Raw genomic sequence first — 19,522 nt, 5'->3', positions numbered from 1 at the left:
TCCTCTTGCATAACACCTACAAGTTGCAAACCTTTTGACAACCATGACCTTGTTTACATGAACTGGATCCTTTAGCTACCTCAGATACCTTTTGGGAAGAGTCTGAAATAAACAAATTCACAGCCTGCTTTTGGCCTCATGCTTTGTTTTGATCAAAGGAAGAACACAGGGAAAAAGAAAAAAAAAAGGAAAGACACGGGAAAATAGAAGAGGACTTCCACATTTATTCCTGGTGGTAGCCCTTACAAATGCACAGCATCTGTAGACCCATCCAATGGCTTGTAAACATACCTCTTCTTCTGTGTTTTCTCCATATGCAAGGGAATTACTAGAATTGTGATGTCTAATAATTGTCTAATAATTGTCATGTCATTATTTACATTTAAGTTAATTGAAACGAATTGAAATGAAATTTAAAATTCAGTTCCTTAGTCACAGTAGCCCCATTTCAAATGCTCAATAGCCACATGTGATTAGTGGCTGCCATATTGAATAGCACAAATACAAAACATTTCTATCATCACAGAAAGTTCTACTGGATAGTTTTGTCCTAGACTCTACCTTCTGCAAAAAAAAAAAAAAAAAAAAAATTCCATCAAACATCAAAGTACCTAATTCTGCTTTCCTGAAAGTCCAGGCTCTTGTACACATTAGACTCCTCTGGGCCTCTTGGCAGGTGTACCTTGCAGTGGATGTAGAAGTTTACTAGTTACAGCCATGAAGCAGGACTGGGAAGAACCAGAAGATGGAACAAAACTCACACCCCACAGCTGGCAGCCACAGTCATGCTGCTGAGTCCCTCCTCTTTGTGGGTACAGTGTGCCCACCAGAATGCTGCCATGTGTATGCAGCACGCATAGCCACCCTGCCTGTCCAGCTCAGCACTGATGGAATCTGTATGAACCTGAATGCGTGATGATGCATCTCCAAGGGCTTGCAGGTGAGAAGGAACAAGTCGTGAAATAAAATTGCACAGGAAAACCCTGTCTACTCATGAAGATCATCTATCTCAAAGCTCCATGACTCAAAATTTCTCATATTTGTTCAGGGTAATTCTCTGGATTATAGATCAGACTCTATATGCTCAGGCTTAGAATGTGGAGCAATAAAGGGTGGGGAATCAGTACATTTATTCCTCTCCAAGCTCTCATTCATTAATTCATTTATTCTCCCCTTCTCCTATCATGAAATCCAAGAGGGGATCCAAGAGAGTTTAGGATCACTCCCTGTGTGCACTTAATAATCTCCCACCTCCATCTCCACTGTAATCCTTTCCTATGTGTTTTTCAAAAGACACAGTAAGAGACAAAAGCCTTCTCAAACCCTATTTTGAATCAGAGAAAAAGAGAAAGACCACCAGTCAGAGATAGACACTCCCCGCCCCCGGTGCCAGCTTGGCTTGGGTTTAGGGCCTAATGATGCATGGTCCAAGAAAAATGTAATGGGAGCCACATACGCAATTTTAGATTTTTTCCAGTAGCCATATTAAGAAGGTAAAAAGAAATTAATTTTAATAACATTTTATTGAACCCAATATATCCCAAATAACATCATTTCAACATGTAATCAATATTTTTAAATTATTAACATGATAGTTTATAATCTTATTATTCACAATAAACCTTCAAAATCTGGAGTGTATGTTACACGTGTAGCACCCTACATCTTAATTCAAACTAACCACATCTCACACACTAGACGGCTACCCATGGAGAATGGCTGGACAGGACATGTCTCCAGGAACCTGGCTTTTAGGGGACTGTCTCTTCTGGTTTTCCATGGAAAAGCCAGTTTGGTGAATTCCACTTTAAAATTTATTTTCTGTCTAATTCAATCTCATTTTAGTAACCTGACCCATTTATCACATCTGTGGGTCCTTTTGTACTTTTATCACCATCCAAATGTTATTTGTAGATATTTCCTGTTACTATAATCATGTTAAATAACACTGTAACTCTCAGTCTAGCCTTGACCCAATAGACATCTCCTCCCAATCAAACTGCCACTCCCTTTTTGTCATTACATTTTAGTTCATCTCCAATCCATGAATTGTATTCTACTCGCAAGCAGTTTGCACTAGTTCTGCAAGAAGAGTGTGGTGAACTGCTGTGGTCCCTAAGAGCACTTTACACGCGTCCATCTGTCTTCCAAAGGACTTAGCTCTTGGGACAGATTTCAGCTCATCGCTCCTAACCACATACCTATTTGGTAGAGAAGTGAGAAAAATAAAAATCAAAATCCAAGGAGTAGGAGTTGAAATGTCTTCTTGCTCAGCCTGCCTAATTCTTAGGGAGCAGAGCAGTGCTTGATTCCAGCCATTGGCAAACGACAGCCTTGCTTCACATTCTCACTCAGTTCCTCTGCCTGGGAAAGAAAACCTGTCACCTGTGAGCCCAGCCTCCCTCCTCACTCCTATAGGAGAGGTGATGGTGGGATAAAGACCTGAATGCCAGTTAAATGGAAACCAGCGCTTAGATGCCACCCAAACCCCAGCACGAAGAGCTCAGGGGATGGATTTAAGGGTTCAGAGCAGCTAAGGAGAGGGCATTCATCTTTAAACACTTGATCACCCTCTTCCCTGCCCCCCACCCCCAGAAAAGTCCCTATTTTAAAATCCAGGTATTCCTTTTGGTGGGACACAGATTCTTTCCTCACGGGCTCAATGGTGGATTGATAGAGAAAAGGTGGGTCCTGGCCAGGGGCTAGGATGCAGCTCCCACAGCAGATGCCACACTCCCGCGCAGGTCCCCAGCGGGCATCTGGAAGGCCTTGGGTCCCCTGCAGCCAGCCATCCCCGGACTCCGAGCACACCAAACAGAAGGCGACTTGAATTATCTGCCCGAGGAATAAAATCCGAAGGCCTGCTGGCTCCCTTGGTGCCGGGATCTTCCATGTGGGAATTTCAGCAGTTTTGGTTAGTTTCCCGGCCCTCCCTAGACAAAATCCCTGCTCCCTCCGTCCTCCCAGGCCACTTCACCCCAGACAAGCCTATCCTTACTACCTCAGCCTGCACCAGCATCTCTTCCCAAAGGCCTAGGTCTCGTATCCCTGTCTTCTTACTACCTTTAATGGAAATGTCATTACCCCACTTAAGTGTAAGGTCTAAAAGGGCTCAGATCCGAAAGCGCGATTTAGTCATGCTCAAATCTCCCCCGTGGAAGCCGGCACCATGCCTTGTTCATAAAATGCCTTGAACGTGTGAATGTTGATGAAAATGACCGTGAGAAATGAGATGAGTCATACCATCATCATCGTCGTCGTCATCATCATCATCATCCACAAAACTCTGCCCGTGCCCAGACCACCAAAGCCCCGCTCAGTGCTACGAAGGGGAAGGCATTTCTCGGAGCCCCAGGGTCTGCTCAAATGCTAGATTCAAAACCAAGTCATTTTTTTCTAACTGTGCATTCAGAATCAAGAAACAAGCTGCTCCCTCTGGGTCTGCCACAATGGAAGGGAAGGGGAGAGGCAGAGGAAATACGGCGAAGATAATGACCCTTATTCACTGAACTGAACATACACACGCATGCACACACAGCGGTGACAAAGACCGCAGAGCCTTACACATCCACCTGTAACCGCAGACACAGGAGTGCCTCTCCCAGATGATGCCTTGGGCAGCTAACCCATCTCGGCCGGGAAGCTGAAGCTTCCAAGGCTCCTGTAGCTCAGGACATTGAAGTAGTCATGTGGCTCGGCATAGTCCTCTCCCCACTGCTCTGTGTAGAAGCCCACAGGCGCCGTCTCTGCCTGCCCGCCACTTCCAGCTGATGACAGAGCTCGGGCGTTCCATTCCTCCTGTTCGCGTGCCAGCATCCTGAGGCCACTTTCCGCACAATGGACTCTGCAAGATTTCTTCTAAAAACAAACAAACTACTAAGTGAGGATGTGGGGATGTTATTCAGAAGTTACTCCCCAACAATATACATGGTTACAATGATCTCTCTCTTCCTTTCTTATACACACACACACACACACACACACGCAAGGTTGCGTTCTTACCAACACCAGTTCCCTAACCCTTAATTGCTCAACCTCATCACAGCTAGATTTCAGGACTAAGCACCCCAGTGAACCTACACTCGCTCCACATGCAAGGAGCCCTGCACCCCATTACTATTCACTACTCACTAAGCCCAGTGAAGCAGCTTTCTGCTTCAGCTCCCTTGCTCTCGCATCTGACACTGTTGACTTCTGCCTTTTTGCCATGTTCTCCTTCCCTGGCCTCCATGGCATCACTCTCTCTTGGTTCTCCTCTTCCTGTGAACCCCCACCTTCCCCTTCAGCCAGGCCTGCTTTTTTCCTGCCTCCACGTGAGCTCCCCAAATAAAGGGGTTCCCCAGAGCTCTTCCCTCTGTTTCCTCATACTCAACACTCTGAGTCACTCCATCCATATGTCCCTCTTACGAGCACCCTCTGCCCCCTGAAAATTCCCAGATCTCCACCCAAACTAACCCTACAGACTTCTGCCCCGAGCTCCAGACCTAGGCCATCACAGCAAGCCCAGACTCACCGTGTCTCAAATGAGAGCATCATGTTTCCTCCCCCACAAACTACTCCTGTCCCTGCATTCTCTGTCCTCATTCATGGCACAAGCTGACCAGAAACCTGAAGCCCAGTATTAAATTCCGATCAGCCATCAAACCCCATCCAATTTCACTCCTCAAATACTCCAATTTTACTCGCTCTAAAATCACTTCCCTCTTCTCTGTTCCTACCCCCATGTCTTATCTCCCCCCGTGCTTTCTACATCTGCCTGCCTCTGAACGCCCTCTTTCTTCTGCTCTGACTTCCACGTGGCCACCAGCACAGCGATAGTTTGGAACTGGGAGTTGGATCATGCCATGTTTCTGCCTCAAGCCCTGTGATGGCTCCCCTTGTCTACTGAAGGGTGCTTCATCTCCTATAGGAGCCACAGGTGGATGTCCAGGGGTTTGTAAAACCCCACAAGTCAGTCCATAATTTCACTACATTCCCTGCAGGAGACTGTGTGTGATGCCTCCCAAAATACATTTAGTGATTTGGTCACACTCACCTCTCCAGCTGCATCCCCTGCAGTGCTTCTCCACCCAGCACCCCAACTTCTGGTATAGGGCCTGGGTGCCAGAGAGATACCATTTACTGTGAAGCTGCTGTGAGCACGCACTGGCTAGCTCCTTTATGTAATCTCAGCAACAACCGTGTTGAAGTTTCCACTTTTGAATGAGCTAATAGGCACCGACAGGTGAAGCCACTTGCCCTGGACCCAGTTCTGACATGGGGCCAGGCCAGGCTCTTTCTCCTCAGCCAGAGTGCCTCTCATCTTACAGGTTCCTGAATGCCATGCACTGTTTCCCGCCTCCCCTATTCTGTATGTGCTACTCCCACTGTCCATTCCTTGTAGTTCCCCAAAAAGTTGTTTCCTCTTTCCTCCAGACTCAGCTGCATAGCACATTGTCCAAGAAGCCTTCTCTGACCCTTCTGGGAGAGCGACATTCTCCCTGGATCCTAGAATATGTTCCTGGACGTTCTCTGTTGTAACATTCAACGCTGTCCAGAACTTAATATTACCCCTCTCTCCTCTTCAGGCCCCAAACTATGAGCTCCCTGAGGGAAGGATCTCTGCTGTGTTCCTCTTTATAACCTCGCAGCCCATAAGAGACATACAGTATATGTCTTAGGACTGAAATGTGTGTGTACTCACACATGTGTGCACACACACACACATGCACATGCACACATTCTTCCTCAGCCCCATACCTCAAAGAACAGGAATTTTCCAAACCCAAGTAGGGACGCATGGTCAGATATCTGTGATTGCTCTTATGGGAAAATAGGACAGATAGCAAAATCTGTTTGGGAAAATAAAGGGTATGGAGTCAGCCATTACCCCCCTAGGAGAGCATCGCAGGTGAAGGTTGTGCTAAGCCAAGGCAATCAAAGACCTATAGGCACAAGCAGGATGGCCAAAGAAATGCCAAATGACACCCAATGCAAAGGTGACACCCTCTTGGTCTTACTGGAGACTGCTCTAAACATGTCACTTACCCCCACCATAGGTCCGGAGGACAGAATCCCAAAAAGCCACACACAGGCCTGGAGAATCACAACAAACACAAACCAAATCTCATTCTTCCCACCCTCTGTGGCTTCCTGGGTTAGGAAACCGCATCATCACTGGCTAGTGTCCAGCTCAGCAGTGCACGAATATAGGCTAACAGGATGGGTGGGGGGGGCTGCATGGATGTACATCATGAACAAATACCAAAACTTAGGGCTGGCGCCACCCTGCAGGCTGAGGAACTGGGCCCAGAGAGAGGCCATGGTCTCAAAAGCACACACACAGGAGTCAGGTGGTCTGTCCCCACTCACTGTTTTGTTCATTCCTTCTCAATAGCAATGGCTGCTCCCTTCCCATAGGTATGAAGGAAAAGCATGGTCCTCATGGATCATGCTGATGCTGGACTTAAAAAAAGTACTACATCCCTTGATGTGACCCAATCCATTTAAACTATATAAATATCCAATTCCTTCTCAAAGAACTGATTGTGACCTTTGGTGCTGGTATTTTCTTGCTTCCATTCTTAGATGGGCCACCCTTGCCCTGGGATCTTAAAACCATTTTGGCTTCCAAGGTGTTCTGGGAAATGTAAACATGTCTGAGATGGGCCTCTCAGCTGTTCGATTTTCATTTCATACCGCATAGGGGACTCTGTGATTGTCAGTATAAAACACAAGCCTGGGGCTGATGTTGTCCTAAAGGAGCTACAGAGATTGCAGCTGGGCCCTAGGAGGACAAACGTTGCCGCCTGGGAGAATATGAGGGGGAAGGACAGTTGGCTGTCATTGACATGGAGCTGGACACACCCATCTCTCCTTTCCCTCACAGAAGGTCCCCCAGGGGAACTGCTTAACAAACAATATCCATTCATTTAGTTGTAATCAATCCATGCAGTATCAACATTTTTGAGTACCAAGTATTATGAAGTGCTTCAGTAAATAAAATTTATGATAATTACAAGAACTTCATAACCAATACTTATTACTAAATGCCAGGAAAAATGCCAAGTGCCTTACATGAATTATTTGAGTTGAGTTTCCCCACAACCCTGTGAATGCAGCATCATAATTATTCGCATTTTACAGATCCTACCACAGCAACTCAAGTGGTAGAGCCAGGATCCAAAGCTAGGTCTGTCTGATTCCCAAGTCCATGCTCCTAAATAATGCAATCAACAGGCTCTCCAAGTCTGTGGGGAATGCTGTCAGTACCCTGCTCAGATCCTCCCTACCTGACCAGTGCTCCCATTCCCCAGACGCTGGGACTATGGGCTGTGGGTGGCTCACAGCTGCCCCTCCCCCAGAGAATTGCTCTTGGGCCCTCTCTGGTGAGCAGCCAGTGGTCAGTGATGACTGAGGTGAGTGTTCAAAAAGCCAGCTCCCTGCCTCAAGGTACAACGAACTGCATACAATTCTTACTGCTGCCAAGTCTCCAGCTGAGACCACATCAAGCTGAGCTTTCTTCCATCAGCCCTATCCTGCTTCCCTCACTACGCTTCACCTGAGAGTCCATCCCAATAAACTAGTCTCACCAGAATTCACATGTCAGGCTCTATTTCTGGGGACCTGATCTAACACAGTTGCTCCTGGCAGTGGCCCTAGAAACAGACACAGGATGGGATTGTGGAGGGGAATCCCTCCCCAGCTGGATGGGAATACAAACCCCACCACTGGTTGTGAGATGGGTTGGGACACAGATGGAAGGGGATTCTGAGCTGGTGCCACATCTCTGACATTTGAGAAGTATGGGAAAAGAGTAATTATTAGAACTGTGGCATTGAGTAGCTTTTACTCAATCCCTGCCCCCCACCCCCCCACCCCCCGCCCAATGCACTGAGGAGAAAACATGACAGGCTCAGATCTATCAGCACTTGGCAGCATTTCAAGAAACACCCATCTCCAGCACCGAAGACCAGGCACAGGACCTAACTGTAAGAGAGATAGAACTTCCAAACAGGCTGGATTCTAAGCTTGGGCTAGTCTCCTGTGTCTCTATGACCTGGGAGGAGGCCCCCTGGCTATACGCACTGGAGAGCCACCTGTTTCTCTCGTATCATCTGGAGCAGCAAAAATGGCCCACTTCCCCTTGATGGAAGTTAGGGCCCTGTTCAGACCTGTCTCCACCTCCCCTATAGGCCATCAGCCCCATATTTAGGGCAAGACCACAGCCTGCACTAGCTGAGGGAATGCTGAGGGAGGAGAGAGATTGTGCCTAAAGGACATGGTTAACACGTCCTGGCAACAATGGGAGAACGTGTCTGGGAGTGAATCCTGAGAGTGATAGTCTGGGCCGGGCAAGTAGAATATGAGACTGGACAAGGGGTAACTTGTCAATATGGGGACCCATCTCGTGACTTACCATGGAACACCCTCACTGGGGCCCCAGAAGAGAAGGCTGATACACTGCTGTCAAGAGAGATGCTAACACTGCTTTGGCAAATTATGCAAGAAAAAACCAAAATGCTCAGAAAAGTGGGGCTGCTATAATGGTTGTATGTGAGATCATAAGGAACATATATATATATATATAGGTCTCTGTCCTCTGTTTCTATTAATGTTTGGTCTTTAACCCTGGTTCCTGACACAATGCTCCTTAAACCCTTATAATTTCCTGAATGATGGGAATGTCTTACCCAGGGCTCCTAAATCTCTTGGAATCTCCCGGTGATAGGAGTCTTTTGTTCCAGCGAGGTAATGTGGGTGGGCTCCTGGATGGAGGCTGGTGACCAGAAAGACCAAGCCATGATTCGAAACTTGGAACTTTCAGCCTCACCCCACCCCCATTCTCCAGAGAGAGGAGAGGGGCTGGAAAATGAGTTCATAATCAATCATGCTTACATGATGAAGTCTCCAGAAACATCCCGCAAGTATTGGGTCCAAAGAGCTTCCAGATTGCTGAAAACATCCATATGCCAGGAGAGTAACACACCCCAACTCTCCAGGGACCAGAAGCTCCTGTGCTTGAGACCCTTCTTGACCTCACCCTGCATATCTCCTTCATCTGGCTATTCATCTGTATCCTTTACCATCTTCTGTATTATGTAATGAGCCAGTAAATGTAAGTAAGTGTTCCTCTGAGTTCTGTGAGCTGTCAGCAACTTACCAAGTCCAAGGAGGGGGTTGTAGGAACTTCAGTGTATAGCTGGTTAGTCAGAAGTACAGGTGATAATCTGGGACTTGCAGCTGGTGTCTGAAGGGAGGGCAGTCTTGTAGGACTGAGCCCTTAATTTGTGGGTTCTGATGTTAATTCCAAGCAGATAGTGTCAGAACTGAATTGATTGTAGGACACCCAGATGGTGTAGAAGAATTGGTCAGTGTGGGAATAAACCCACCCATCTGGTGTTTAGAAGTGTTCTGTGCAGTGTTAAGAGTAGAGAAGAGGAAAAAAACAGAGTTTTCCCCAATATAACCTACTAAATCAGGGACTGGCAAACTAAGGCCCATGGCTCAAATCTGGCCCACCACAGATTTTTGTACTGCCCGGGAGCTAAAAATGATTTTTATATTTTTAAGTGGTTGAAAACAAATTCAAAAGAAGAATAATATTTCATGACACATGAAAATTATATGAAATTCAAATTTCAGTGTTTATAAATAAAAGTGTGTTGGAACACAGCCATACTCGTCCATTTGCATCTTGTCTCTGGTGCTTTCATACTACAGTGGCAGAGTTGAATTGTTGCAACAGAGACCGCATAGCCCACAAAGCCTCAAAGATTTACTACCTGGTCCTTTACAGAGAAACTTGGCCAATCCCTGTACTACATAATTTTGAAAATCCTATAGCTGATTATAGTTCTAGGAAAGATCCAGAGGACACTCTTTCACAAAGGTGGAAAGGAATGTGCTAGTGAAGAGAGCACCAGCATCATTAGGAGGCTTAGTGGCATCTCTCCTCTGCATGCTGGGGCTGAGTGCTTTTATAGAACTGGATCCCTGGTAGCAACACAGATGAGGAGACCCCAAAATAATGTAGGGGCAGATGGCGGAGCTTAAGAAACAAAGTGGATGTAATTACTGCAATGGCAGCCAGGGAAGCCTGACCCACAGGGATATGAAGATGGCTAATAAAGCAGTGTTCCAAAAAGAAATATAGATGTACAGCCAACAGGGGCATTACTTATAGACACAATCAAGAGATCAAGAATACATGAGAGAAGGCTGAGGCCAGCACCCCCTGCAAAGTCAAGATCTCTTGCCCAGTTTCCGGGTCTGTGAGCAGCACTGGGGTGGATACCATCTCTGTTCACCCCTCAACTGCACTCTCCATCCAGCCTTCTGTTTCCTTCCATCCGATTGTTTCCTGAGGAGACTGAACTATAGGTACTACATCAGGGGGCTCCCTTGCCCTCGGGCTTGAGTTTGGGTTTGGCCAATGCAGAGCAACAGGAGGGGAAAGGAGGGAAGAAGAGTACATTCTCTCTGCCAGCGGTGGCCTTGGACTGGCTGTAGCCTTCCCTCAGAGATTACAGTTCTTCTAAAGGTGGTCCCCTGCACAAATCTCTCTCTTTCCAGGTTCTAGTAATCCCCCTCTCCTTTCCCCTAAAGATGAGGGGTGACACCAACACGCTGCTACACGTCCCCTAAAGGTTTCCTTATGTATTGCCCAGTTCTTTGTAAATGTCTCTTTTAAACTGTCCTTAACCTACCCACCTTGAGAGCACTATGCGTTCCCTGCCATATCTAATTATATTACTGTGCAGTTGCTGAAAATCAAAGAGAAAGAAAATTTTTAAAGAACCATAAGAAAAAGCCATATCTGCAAAGGAGCAAAAATAAGATTCACATAATTTCTCAACAGAAATATAAGAAGCCAGAGACGATGGAAAAATGTTCTCCATGTGCTGAAAGAAAACACTTGCCAACATAGAAGTGTAGACCCAGCAAAACAGATACATCACTTTCAAGTTAAGGAAAAATAAAGATATTTTCAGACAAACAAAAACCAGGATAATTCATCACCTGCACAAAAGGAAATACTAAATAATATTCTTCAGACAGAAGGAAAGTGATCCTATTTACAAGATAGGAAATGCAGGAAGAAGTGGAGAGCAACAGAAAGGATAAATCTAAGTGAATACTGACTCTCAATACTAATTTCTTTCAGGGTTTAAAAGAAATTTAAAACTAAAATACAAGGGGATAATAGCAATAAGTTGGGAAGGAAGGTAAAAAATGTTAATGTGTCCTAAGATTCTTGCATAATCCAAGAAATGATAAAAGCACTAATTTATACTAGACTTTAATAAGTCAGGGGTCTATTTTGTAATCTCCAGTGTAACCACTATAAGAATAGCCAAAAATGCCTCATTACCAAAGAGATCTTTTTTATAATAATAAGTACTTAATTCAAAAGACAGCAAGAAAGAATAGGGAAAAAACAGGCAAAACAAATATAAAGAAAATAAGGTGGTGGCTACAAACCCACTTATTTCAGTGATAACAGCAGCATGTACACGGTCCAGAGGAAGCAAAGTCAGGGATGAAGAGTTGGGTTGTTAATTGAGCGGAATGTGAGTTGGGGGGAAAGTGAATCGGGAACTAGGGAGGAGGGTCTAGTCTGAGGTGGAAAATAACATTGGCAATCCCAATCTTGCCTTCCCCAAAATGTTTGGTGACTGGAATTAAAGTGACCCGGGATGTCTTAAAAAGTCCAAAAGGGCAGACAAAACAAGTGGTGGAAATTCTTTCGCTAATCAGTAGCTACCATTTAACAGCACAAGCACGTTAATATTTTTTTCATTGTTTACAAAGCTTTCACATGCGATGTGCCGCCTGTTCGTCGCAACTCTGTGATAGAGAGCAAGCAGAATCACTGGCATCCCGCTTTCTATCTGAGGAAATGGAGGCCAGGGAGATTCAATGTCTTCCCTGTAATCACACTCAGTGCTGACCTTAGAAACTACATCATCCACTTGCCCATCTAGCACGCTTTCAGCTGCGTGACCTCTTAAGCCAGAGGGACAGAGGATTTACAGCCTGCTGATCTTGCCATGTACCTTTTAGTCCTAAATTTGGGGAGTGTTTATTTCTCATCCTACGGAAGTGCTGGGTAGCCCAGCAATACAGAAAGGTTATTAAAATCAAATAAGCTCACGTGCACAACTCCCTGGCACAGAGTGGATGCCCCAGATGCATCAAACTCACAATAGATAAATCAAACTCTCCAGGGAGTGGCTTCGGGGGCAGGCAGGAGCTGGGAACTGTAGGTGACAGCAAGATGGGAAGCACACAGGTCCAGGCTTTCTGGGCGGGGTTCCCAGCCCAGAAAGGGGACAGAAGAAGAGCGTAAACAACTTGACCGAAAGGCAGAGCGAGGACCATCGAAAAGCATGAAGAACAGAGGGCGAGCCCACATCTTGGTCTTTCTCTGGATAGGACAGGGACATGAAAGGATGGCACGGGGTGGGGGGGGACGTGAAAGGATGGCACGGCGGGGGGGTTGCCCATGACTGAGCTGTGCAGCCAGGGTCATTACCTTTCTGGTCAGGGTGACCACCATGATGGCTGCCACACAGATGACTGCCAGCACTGTGGCCACGGCTCCCAGCAGTGGGATCTGGAACGCAGCGCTGTGCTCAACCACTGGAGGGATGAAAAAATGAAGATGAGGGGGTGAAAGCCAGAAGCAAAAGGCAACCATCACACAACGAAGCCTCTGTGTCAGGGCCCAGAGGTGGGGGCTGGCCAGGCCTTTCTCAAAGTTCTGGGGTCGTTAAGCCCGGCTCTTTGGCCAGCAGAGCAGCTGCTTGGCCCGTCGTGAAATCAATGGCTGACCTCTTGAGCACCTCACACATTTGACCCCAGAGCAGACCACTGTTAACACTCCCTTCCTCTAGTCGATAAAACCGCTTTCTATAATAATCATGAAATGAAACAATGACATCCAGAGGGGAAAAAAAAAAAAAAACCCAGAGAGTGAACATTTTCTTTTATTAAATTTCATATTTATAATCATACCAGGAAAAAAGTTTAGTTAAAAATTAAAATAAAATTAATATTAAAGTACTAAAAAGAGGGCAAAAAGCATATAACCTTTCACCGTAAGCCTATCACATTATTCCAGCTGGGAGATTCTGGCAGGGGAGTGAGGTTCTAGAGCTTTATCCTTTACTTTTTCTCAGCACCTGGCACATAGCAGGTGCTTAATAAATGTTCATGATATGAAGAAAAGCATGAGAAAATGAACTTCTATTAAGATATAAAATGTAAGGAGGAGAAGCCGAAAGGGAGTTATGAAGAGAAGTGGGATAGTTGATGCAAGGAGAGCGTGAGAGAAACAGGACAGGCGCCCAGATGTGAGCCAAGCCGCAGGTGGAAGGGTTTCCAGGCTGCTGCGTCCCATCCCTGCCTCCTTTCCAGGAGCTCAGGCAGATCCCAGGTGTCCAGGGAAGTCTTGAAAGAAGGGGATAGCAGAGGCTGGGCCCTCTTCCCTCTAACTAAGGGTTTACACTGTGGGAAAAGTGGCTAAAAATGCAGTCACTTGGGGCAAGGTAGTGCTCACAGTACCCACGGGATACCAGGGGGAGGGAGCCCAAGCTCCCAGAATGAGTTCCTTCTGCCTGGCAGACTCAGCCTCTTGCTTTGGCTGCAGGTGGGGAAAGAGGGCAGATGGGGAGCAAAGTGGTCATGGAGAACACAGCTTCACGGGGCAGAAGGGCTGCGGCGGGCTGTCCACAGAACCAGAAAGGATACGGGCTCCTAACCGCGTGCGGCATTGACCTATGTCCCAGCCAGCCAAGAAGTACCATTTGAAAAGAAACTTCCCAGTAGCCTTGTATCTTCTCAGCCTCCGCCCCCATCAGATAGTTACGTGGGAGGGGCTGGCATTCATAGCTAACACTTCCTTAGTCCCAGGCCTTGTTTAAGGGCATTTTCTTGCAGTAAGGAATTCAATCCTATGGTAGCACCTCGTAAGGTTACATCTATTTTTGTTTCACAGATGAGAGAAGTGATACACAGAGAAGCTAAGTGATTCTGTCTGAAGTCAACAGCAGCACCAGGATTTGGGACCCAGGCTGGCTGGTGTCAGAGCCTGAGCTCATAAGCACCCTGCTATACTGTCTCTCAGACGCAATCATCTTTTCCCACTTTCCAGGGAACCGCTTTAAGTGTTCAGGTGGATAATGAATGTGAGAGCATTCTGGAAACTATGAAGTACCAAACAAATGCAAATTGCTGTACATTTTCACTTAGCACACACTGTGTTTTAATCCTTTATAAAACTTAGAAGCTAATTCAAATTTGCATGATTGATGCTAAACTAATAAACGAGAACCCTTCCCAAATGACCTTAATGACTATTCTTCCCAACAAACGCACATAAGATGCACTTCTTACCCAAAACAGTGGTTCTCAATTCTGGCTGCACATTTGAATCACCAGGCTCTTAGAACCTATTACCTCCCAGCTTTGCCTCTGGAGATTCTGATCAAGCTGGTCTGCAAAGGGGTACGAGCATCAGTTCATTAAAGCTCCCTGGTGATTTGAATGTGAGCCGAGGTTGAGGGACCCTGCTCTGGCAGAGTGTTTGGCAGGAACACATTTCCTATTCTGGAGGATGAAGTTCATCAGCCACCCTGCCCCAGAGGGCATACCTGAGCTGTGTAGGACCTCCAGAAAGAGTGTCCCTCTGTAAATCCCATCAGGGTAGGTGTGATAGGTGCAGAAGTATTCCCCTGTGTCATTCCTGGTCAGCGACTGCAAGGTGAGGCCCAGGTTGGGGCCTGGGGCCACGCGCTCCCTGAAGGCTGGGTAGATGTGCCACCCCAAGTTAGCATGATGAACGGCCAGAAGTTGGTCCTGCTGCTCCCAGTTGACCTGAGTCACTTTGGCAGTGGTGGAGGAGAGATGACATTGCAAGGTGACAGAGCCACCTTCCTCTGCAGAAACATTCCCCATTGTTACTATCCTGCCTGACACAGCGCCTAGGGAAGAGGAGAAAGCATGCATGAGTCCTGGGGCAACAGCTCTCCTTGAAACTTCCCACCAAAATCCCAAAGGGCTTTGAGGCCACAGTTGGTTTCTGGAATGACAGACTCTCTTGCCCATCCCGTCACTCCCCACAGAGACTATAATTGTTACACGGCAGAGCATGTCACCCACTCAGGATATTCTGCTGTAATCTAGCTTCATGACGAGCTCATTGATTATTTCCACGTACTTATTTTCTCTTCCTACCTAGAATATAAGCCCTGTCACCCACCACGTCTGTTGTACTTGAGCTTCCGGCAGCCAGTTCTGTGCTGGGCACATTATCCTTTGAAATGAAACCTGGCTGTTTGGTTGACTGCCCTTTGGGGTTGCCTAGAAAAACTTTCAGGAAAGCCACAAAATCCAAAGGAAAGGAGGGTTGAAGAGAAACTGTTTCTCCCACACAAAACCACCCTCCTTAGCACTGACCACACCGTGGGCACAGCTCCGCCTTCAAATGATTCAAAAAACAACATAAAAAATAAATTATACTAGTTTCTCAGCATCTGTGTGCTTCCTCAGAAACATTTGTCTATGGTTCCTAATACAGAAGAAAACAGATCCAAAGTAAATTCAATCTATAATGGTAGACTCTCTGGAGTCTGTGAAGAAGACATTTTTGATCCACAGAAAACATACAATGCCTTTCTAGAAGTTTCCTCAAGGACAGAAGACAGAACGATGGAGCAGGACTGAACTTCTACAAGGGAACTGATCATCCCTCCTCCTGGTCCTTTTCTTTCCCCCTATTTCTTTTCTTGGGTTGGCCAGTCAGGCACCCCAACTCCAAGGACTTCACCTGCCAAAACAGAGCTGCACCTCCTTCCCAGAGGCTGCCTTTTCTCACACGAGGGGACACAAGACTCTGAAAACCATGCGTTTCCTTCCCTCACTCCCACTTCCACTCCCAGCCTCCCTTTCCTCCTCCTCTTCCTCCAGTCCCACGCTGGATTGTCAGGCCTTACCTGAGGCTGGGAGGGGAGCCTGCCCCAGGCCCTGGGCCCAGATCAGGAGGAGATACCACCGCATGCTTCTGCCCAACGGGGGGCCCACAGGAAGCAGCCTAGGCCTCTTCTGCCACCAAAACTGGCGGACTGCAGATAGCAGGCCAAAACCGAGCCTATGAGGAGAGAGGGTCTTGGAAGAACTGAGCTCAGCAAAAACAATGGCAGAGACAGAAAAAAAAACTCTCAACAAGTACACAAACTGTAGAGGGTGAGCCACAAGAAAGACCATGAAGGAAACACACTAAAAAATAAACAAAAATGTGGTTAGAAGCACATTGGTCTTTGGGTTACTATTAGTCAATCTACTGTTTTTAAGTTCTGTCTTAATGTGCCTGTTTTGCATCAGCCTTCGTCTCAGGAGCTCAAGGTCTCTGTGTAACTGTGTAATGCCCAAGATTCTGAAGAACTGGTTACTGATAGAGTTCACTGGGCTCCCCCTGGCTTCATCCAACTAAGGAATGTGTACCCATAAGAGAAACCTACGTCTGCACACTTACAGACCAGGACCTGTGCTTGAAATCTAATGAACCATGAACAAGAGGCAGTTACTTCAGAGACAAGATGTAGGCAGGACAAAAAGTCTTGGACAACAGGGCAACTTGCCTTTGAACAAGGTTCCTCTTCTTGAATTGGATTTCTTCAGTCTTGTTTATCTGGACTGAGACTTTGTTGAACCCTGGCTTAGTTTCTCTAACCCAGTAGAATCAGAGGAGACCAGAGGAGTGAATTTTCTTGTGACTGGTGACACCCATGAAAACCAGCAATGCAGAGAAGGGTGAGCCCCAGTTACCTGACCCTGGAAAGGGGTTGGTTGATGCTTGTCTGGAGTCCTTAGCTCCTGATCAAGTCCTACTGTTGACCCATCCTTCTTCCTTCCTGCCCTCTGTCTGTTCCTGCATTTATTTGAAAGTCCTGAGGGCCTACAAAACACCAGACTCAGCACCAGGCTCTGGGGAGACAAGGGTGAATAATCATGGACCCTGCCTTCAGATGGTCCAAGCTTGCTCTCTGGTGAATCCACACTCTGGGGAAACGAGGTGGAGGGTCTCTCTTCACCTGCCTCTAGGGCTTGCCTCTGCTACCCTGGGCATGTTTCATGGTGTACGTCCCGAAAATCTGCTCCTCTACCAAGGGAACATCTAAAGCCTGCTGTTCTGCCCCTCCATTCCAGGCAAGAACCCTGAGCCTTTCACAATGTCCAGGCCCCTAGCCTCCCCCTCCCCCCTGCAGGATGCTCCATCTCACACCAGTTTCTTCTCCTCCCTGGGTTCTGCTCATTCCTAGCTGGACATCATGACCCGTGCACCCCCCACAGTCCACCTCCAGCCTCTTAGACAACTTACGCCTCATCGACCTCTCTCTGCCTTAATTCAACCTGTCCCTCAAGGCTCACATTGAGACACATCTCCTCCACCTCCTTCCAGTAGTCACAGGGCCTGCAGCCGGAGAAATTGTAATCCCTAACATGCGTCCCAGAGAGGGTACACAGCTGGAACAGGCAGAGTGTTTCCAAAACTGGCTGTCGAGGTAGAGGAGCCAGTGGTGGGAGAGCTGGGAGCAGCTAGTGGGAATAGAGCACAAATAGGGGGCACTGGGTTTTGGGCTATAACAAATTTCCATAGTTTGTACAGGTGGGTGAAAGCCATAGAGGCAGGACCTGCCTTATATAAAGAGAGATCCCAAGAAACTTAAACTAAGTTAAAAAAAAAATGGTGTTTCCCAGAAATATTTGAGGGTGATAATTAATAGACTGTGGTTAAAAAAAAGAAAAAGAAAAAAAACCACATAGGTCCAAATTCAGTTTGGTTTGGTGACCTTTAGAAAACTGCTCAATCTCCTTAAGCCTCAGCTTCCTCCTCTGTCAACAAGAACAGTAGTGCCCACTGCCCCCCCCCCCCCCCCCCCCCCGCCGCCGCCTCCGCCCCACCTTGTAAGCTTATGAGGATTGAGGGAATGAATTTGTTTGGTAAGCTGTTTAGCACAGGACTTGGCACATAGGAAGGGTTCAATACATCAGTAATAGTATTGATAATAATATTAATTAAAGAAGAAAGAGGAAAATGGGAGGAGACTATCCCTCCTCTAGCTCTGTCATGCATTTGGGCAGCCCTGGTCTCTGGATCCCAAGGCCAGGGCTCTACCTAACCTCTTCCTTCTGTCATATGCAAACGACATACGAATAGGAGGATAAAATATGCCAGCAGAGAAGTGGCCACTGTACCAAGCAGACCCTGCGAAGGCCTTGGACGAATGTGAATGACAGAAAAGTCTCTCCAGGAGCCTCCTACCGCTATGGCCACTCACTCCGCAGTCACCCCAGCCAGAGCTGAGCCACCCCGGGTGAGAAACAGATCTGGGCCGACAGACAGCTCCCAGGGCCACCCTGAGCCTTTGGAACCAGTTGTCAGTCCCCACAGCACAGCCCCCGCAGCACAGTGTGAACCTCTGTGGTCACTAAGGTGCTCACTCACATCTCCTATCGGAAAGTTCTAAAACGAGTCACCACATCTTTTCTCCCCTGACTTTGACAGCTGTGGGCTGGACAAGCTTGGTCACCCCTGAGGCAGTTGTACAAGTGTTGGGAAAGGGACTCCCTTTGCACCTAAAGGGGGAAGAAGTGCTGGCCTAGAACGTAGAGCACTCCCCAGACGCCCCAAGTCCTCTCACGGCCCAGCCTTCCCCTCACCCTGCAAGCCCACTGCCGGCCCAGCTGCTCCAGCTAGAAGCCTCCGGCCTGGCAGGATCACAGCACTGGGCGGAGGGGGCTGACCGTGGGCCCGCTTCCCACAAGGCCCGCAACTTGTACACAGGAAACGCGATCTGGGGCACAGAACAATCTCTCAGAGGTGCCCTTGGGCTTCAGCCTCTCCGAAGTCTTCCCTCGGCTCAGAAGTGGTAGGGAGCTCCAGGGACATCACAGCTTTCCTCTCCCTCCCCTTCCCTGCCTCTAATCAAGAGCAACATCCTGCAGCTGCAGAAGAGGGGACTTTCGTAGCCAAGTGCTCCCACTCTCTACCTTACAGACCAGCACCTCCTGGTGGTAGGCGGTATTGCGGGGGGAGGGGGTGGGGAAGGGGGAAGGAGACCCCAGCTTCCTGCAGGTGCACAGAGGGCTGGCGGAGCAGGGAAACAGGAAGCAGGGGAAAGATGGGGGCATGGACACTCAGAGCACCCGGAAGAGTCTACCCCCCTCCACCATTTTCCATAGCAAAGCCACCTCACAGCAGAGCTATCTGAACAGTGGAGTGGTTGTTTCAGAGTCCTTGTGGAGAGAGCTGCCTCAGAAAATCAAAAATTCAACATGAAAGGAATGTCTATGACCTCAGGATTTTTAATAAGTCTGTGAGCCCCAGGGCTTGTTGGCTGAAACTGGCTCAGGACAAATGCAAAGGAGGAGACTTGGGGTGGGATTGCTGACTGTTAGTCTAAACTCTCTCAGGTGAGGTGACTCTGAGGACCTCCCCCACAGAGGCTGCCAAAGAGTTAAGTGGCCTGTGGGAAAT

At 47.5% G+C, this 19,522-nt stretch overlaps 1 protein-coding gene across 1 annotated transcript; it reads right to left on the bottom strand.

Annotated features, from left to right (window-relative positions):
- Positions 1–3,621: 3,621 nt before the first annotated feature.
- TIGIT (T cell immunoreceptor with Ig and ITIM domains) lies at positions 3,622–16,041 on the bottom strand. The gene is made up of 4 exons (XM_021692626.1): positions 15,978–16,041; positions 14,637–14,966; positions 12,518–12,624; positions 3,622–3,858 (listed from the first exon to the last, which is right to left on the bottom strand). The coding sequence occupies exons 1-4, from the start codon at positions 16,039–16,041 to the stop codon at positions 3,622–3,624; spliced, it is 738 nt and encodes a 245-aa protein (XP_021548301.1).
- Positions 16,042–19,522: the final 3,481 nt, after the last annotated feature.

This window comes from Neomonachus schauinslandi, chromosome 1, assembly GCF_002201575.2.
Source record: "Neomonachus schauinslandi chromosome 1, ASM220157v2, whole genome shotgun sequence".
Classification (NCBI taxonomy): domain Eukaryota; kingdom Metazoa; phylum Chordata; class Mammalia; order Carnivora; family Phocidae; genus Neomonachus; species Neomonachus schauinslandi.
Note: the sequence above shows the minus strand (reverse complement) of the source record. Positions and strands in the feature narration are given on the sequence as shown.

Excerpts from the sequence above, each read along its gene's own strand:
- TIGIT (XM_021692626.1), bottom strand. The coding sequence starts at position 16,041 with ATGCGGTGGTATCTCCTCCTGATCTGGGCCCAGGGCCTGGGGCAGGCT. Across the intron at positions 14,967-15,977 it reads GGCTCCCCTCCCAGCCTCAG|GCGCTGTGTCAGGCAGGATA; the intron begins GTAAGGCCTGAC and ends CCTCTTCCCTAG. Across the intron at positions 12,625-14,636 it reads GGAGGTCCTACACAGCTCAG|TGGTTGAGCACAGCGCTGCG; the intron begins GTATGCCCTCTG and ends TCATCCCTCCAG.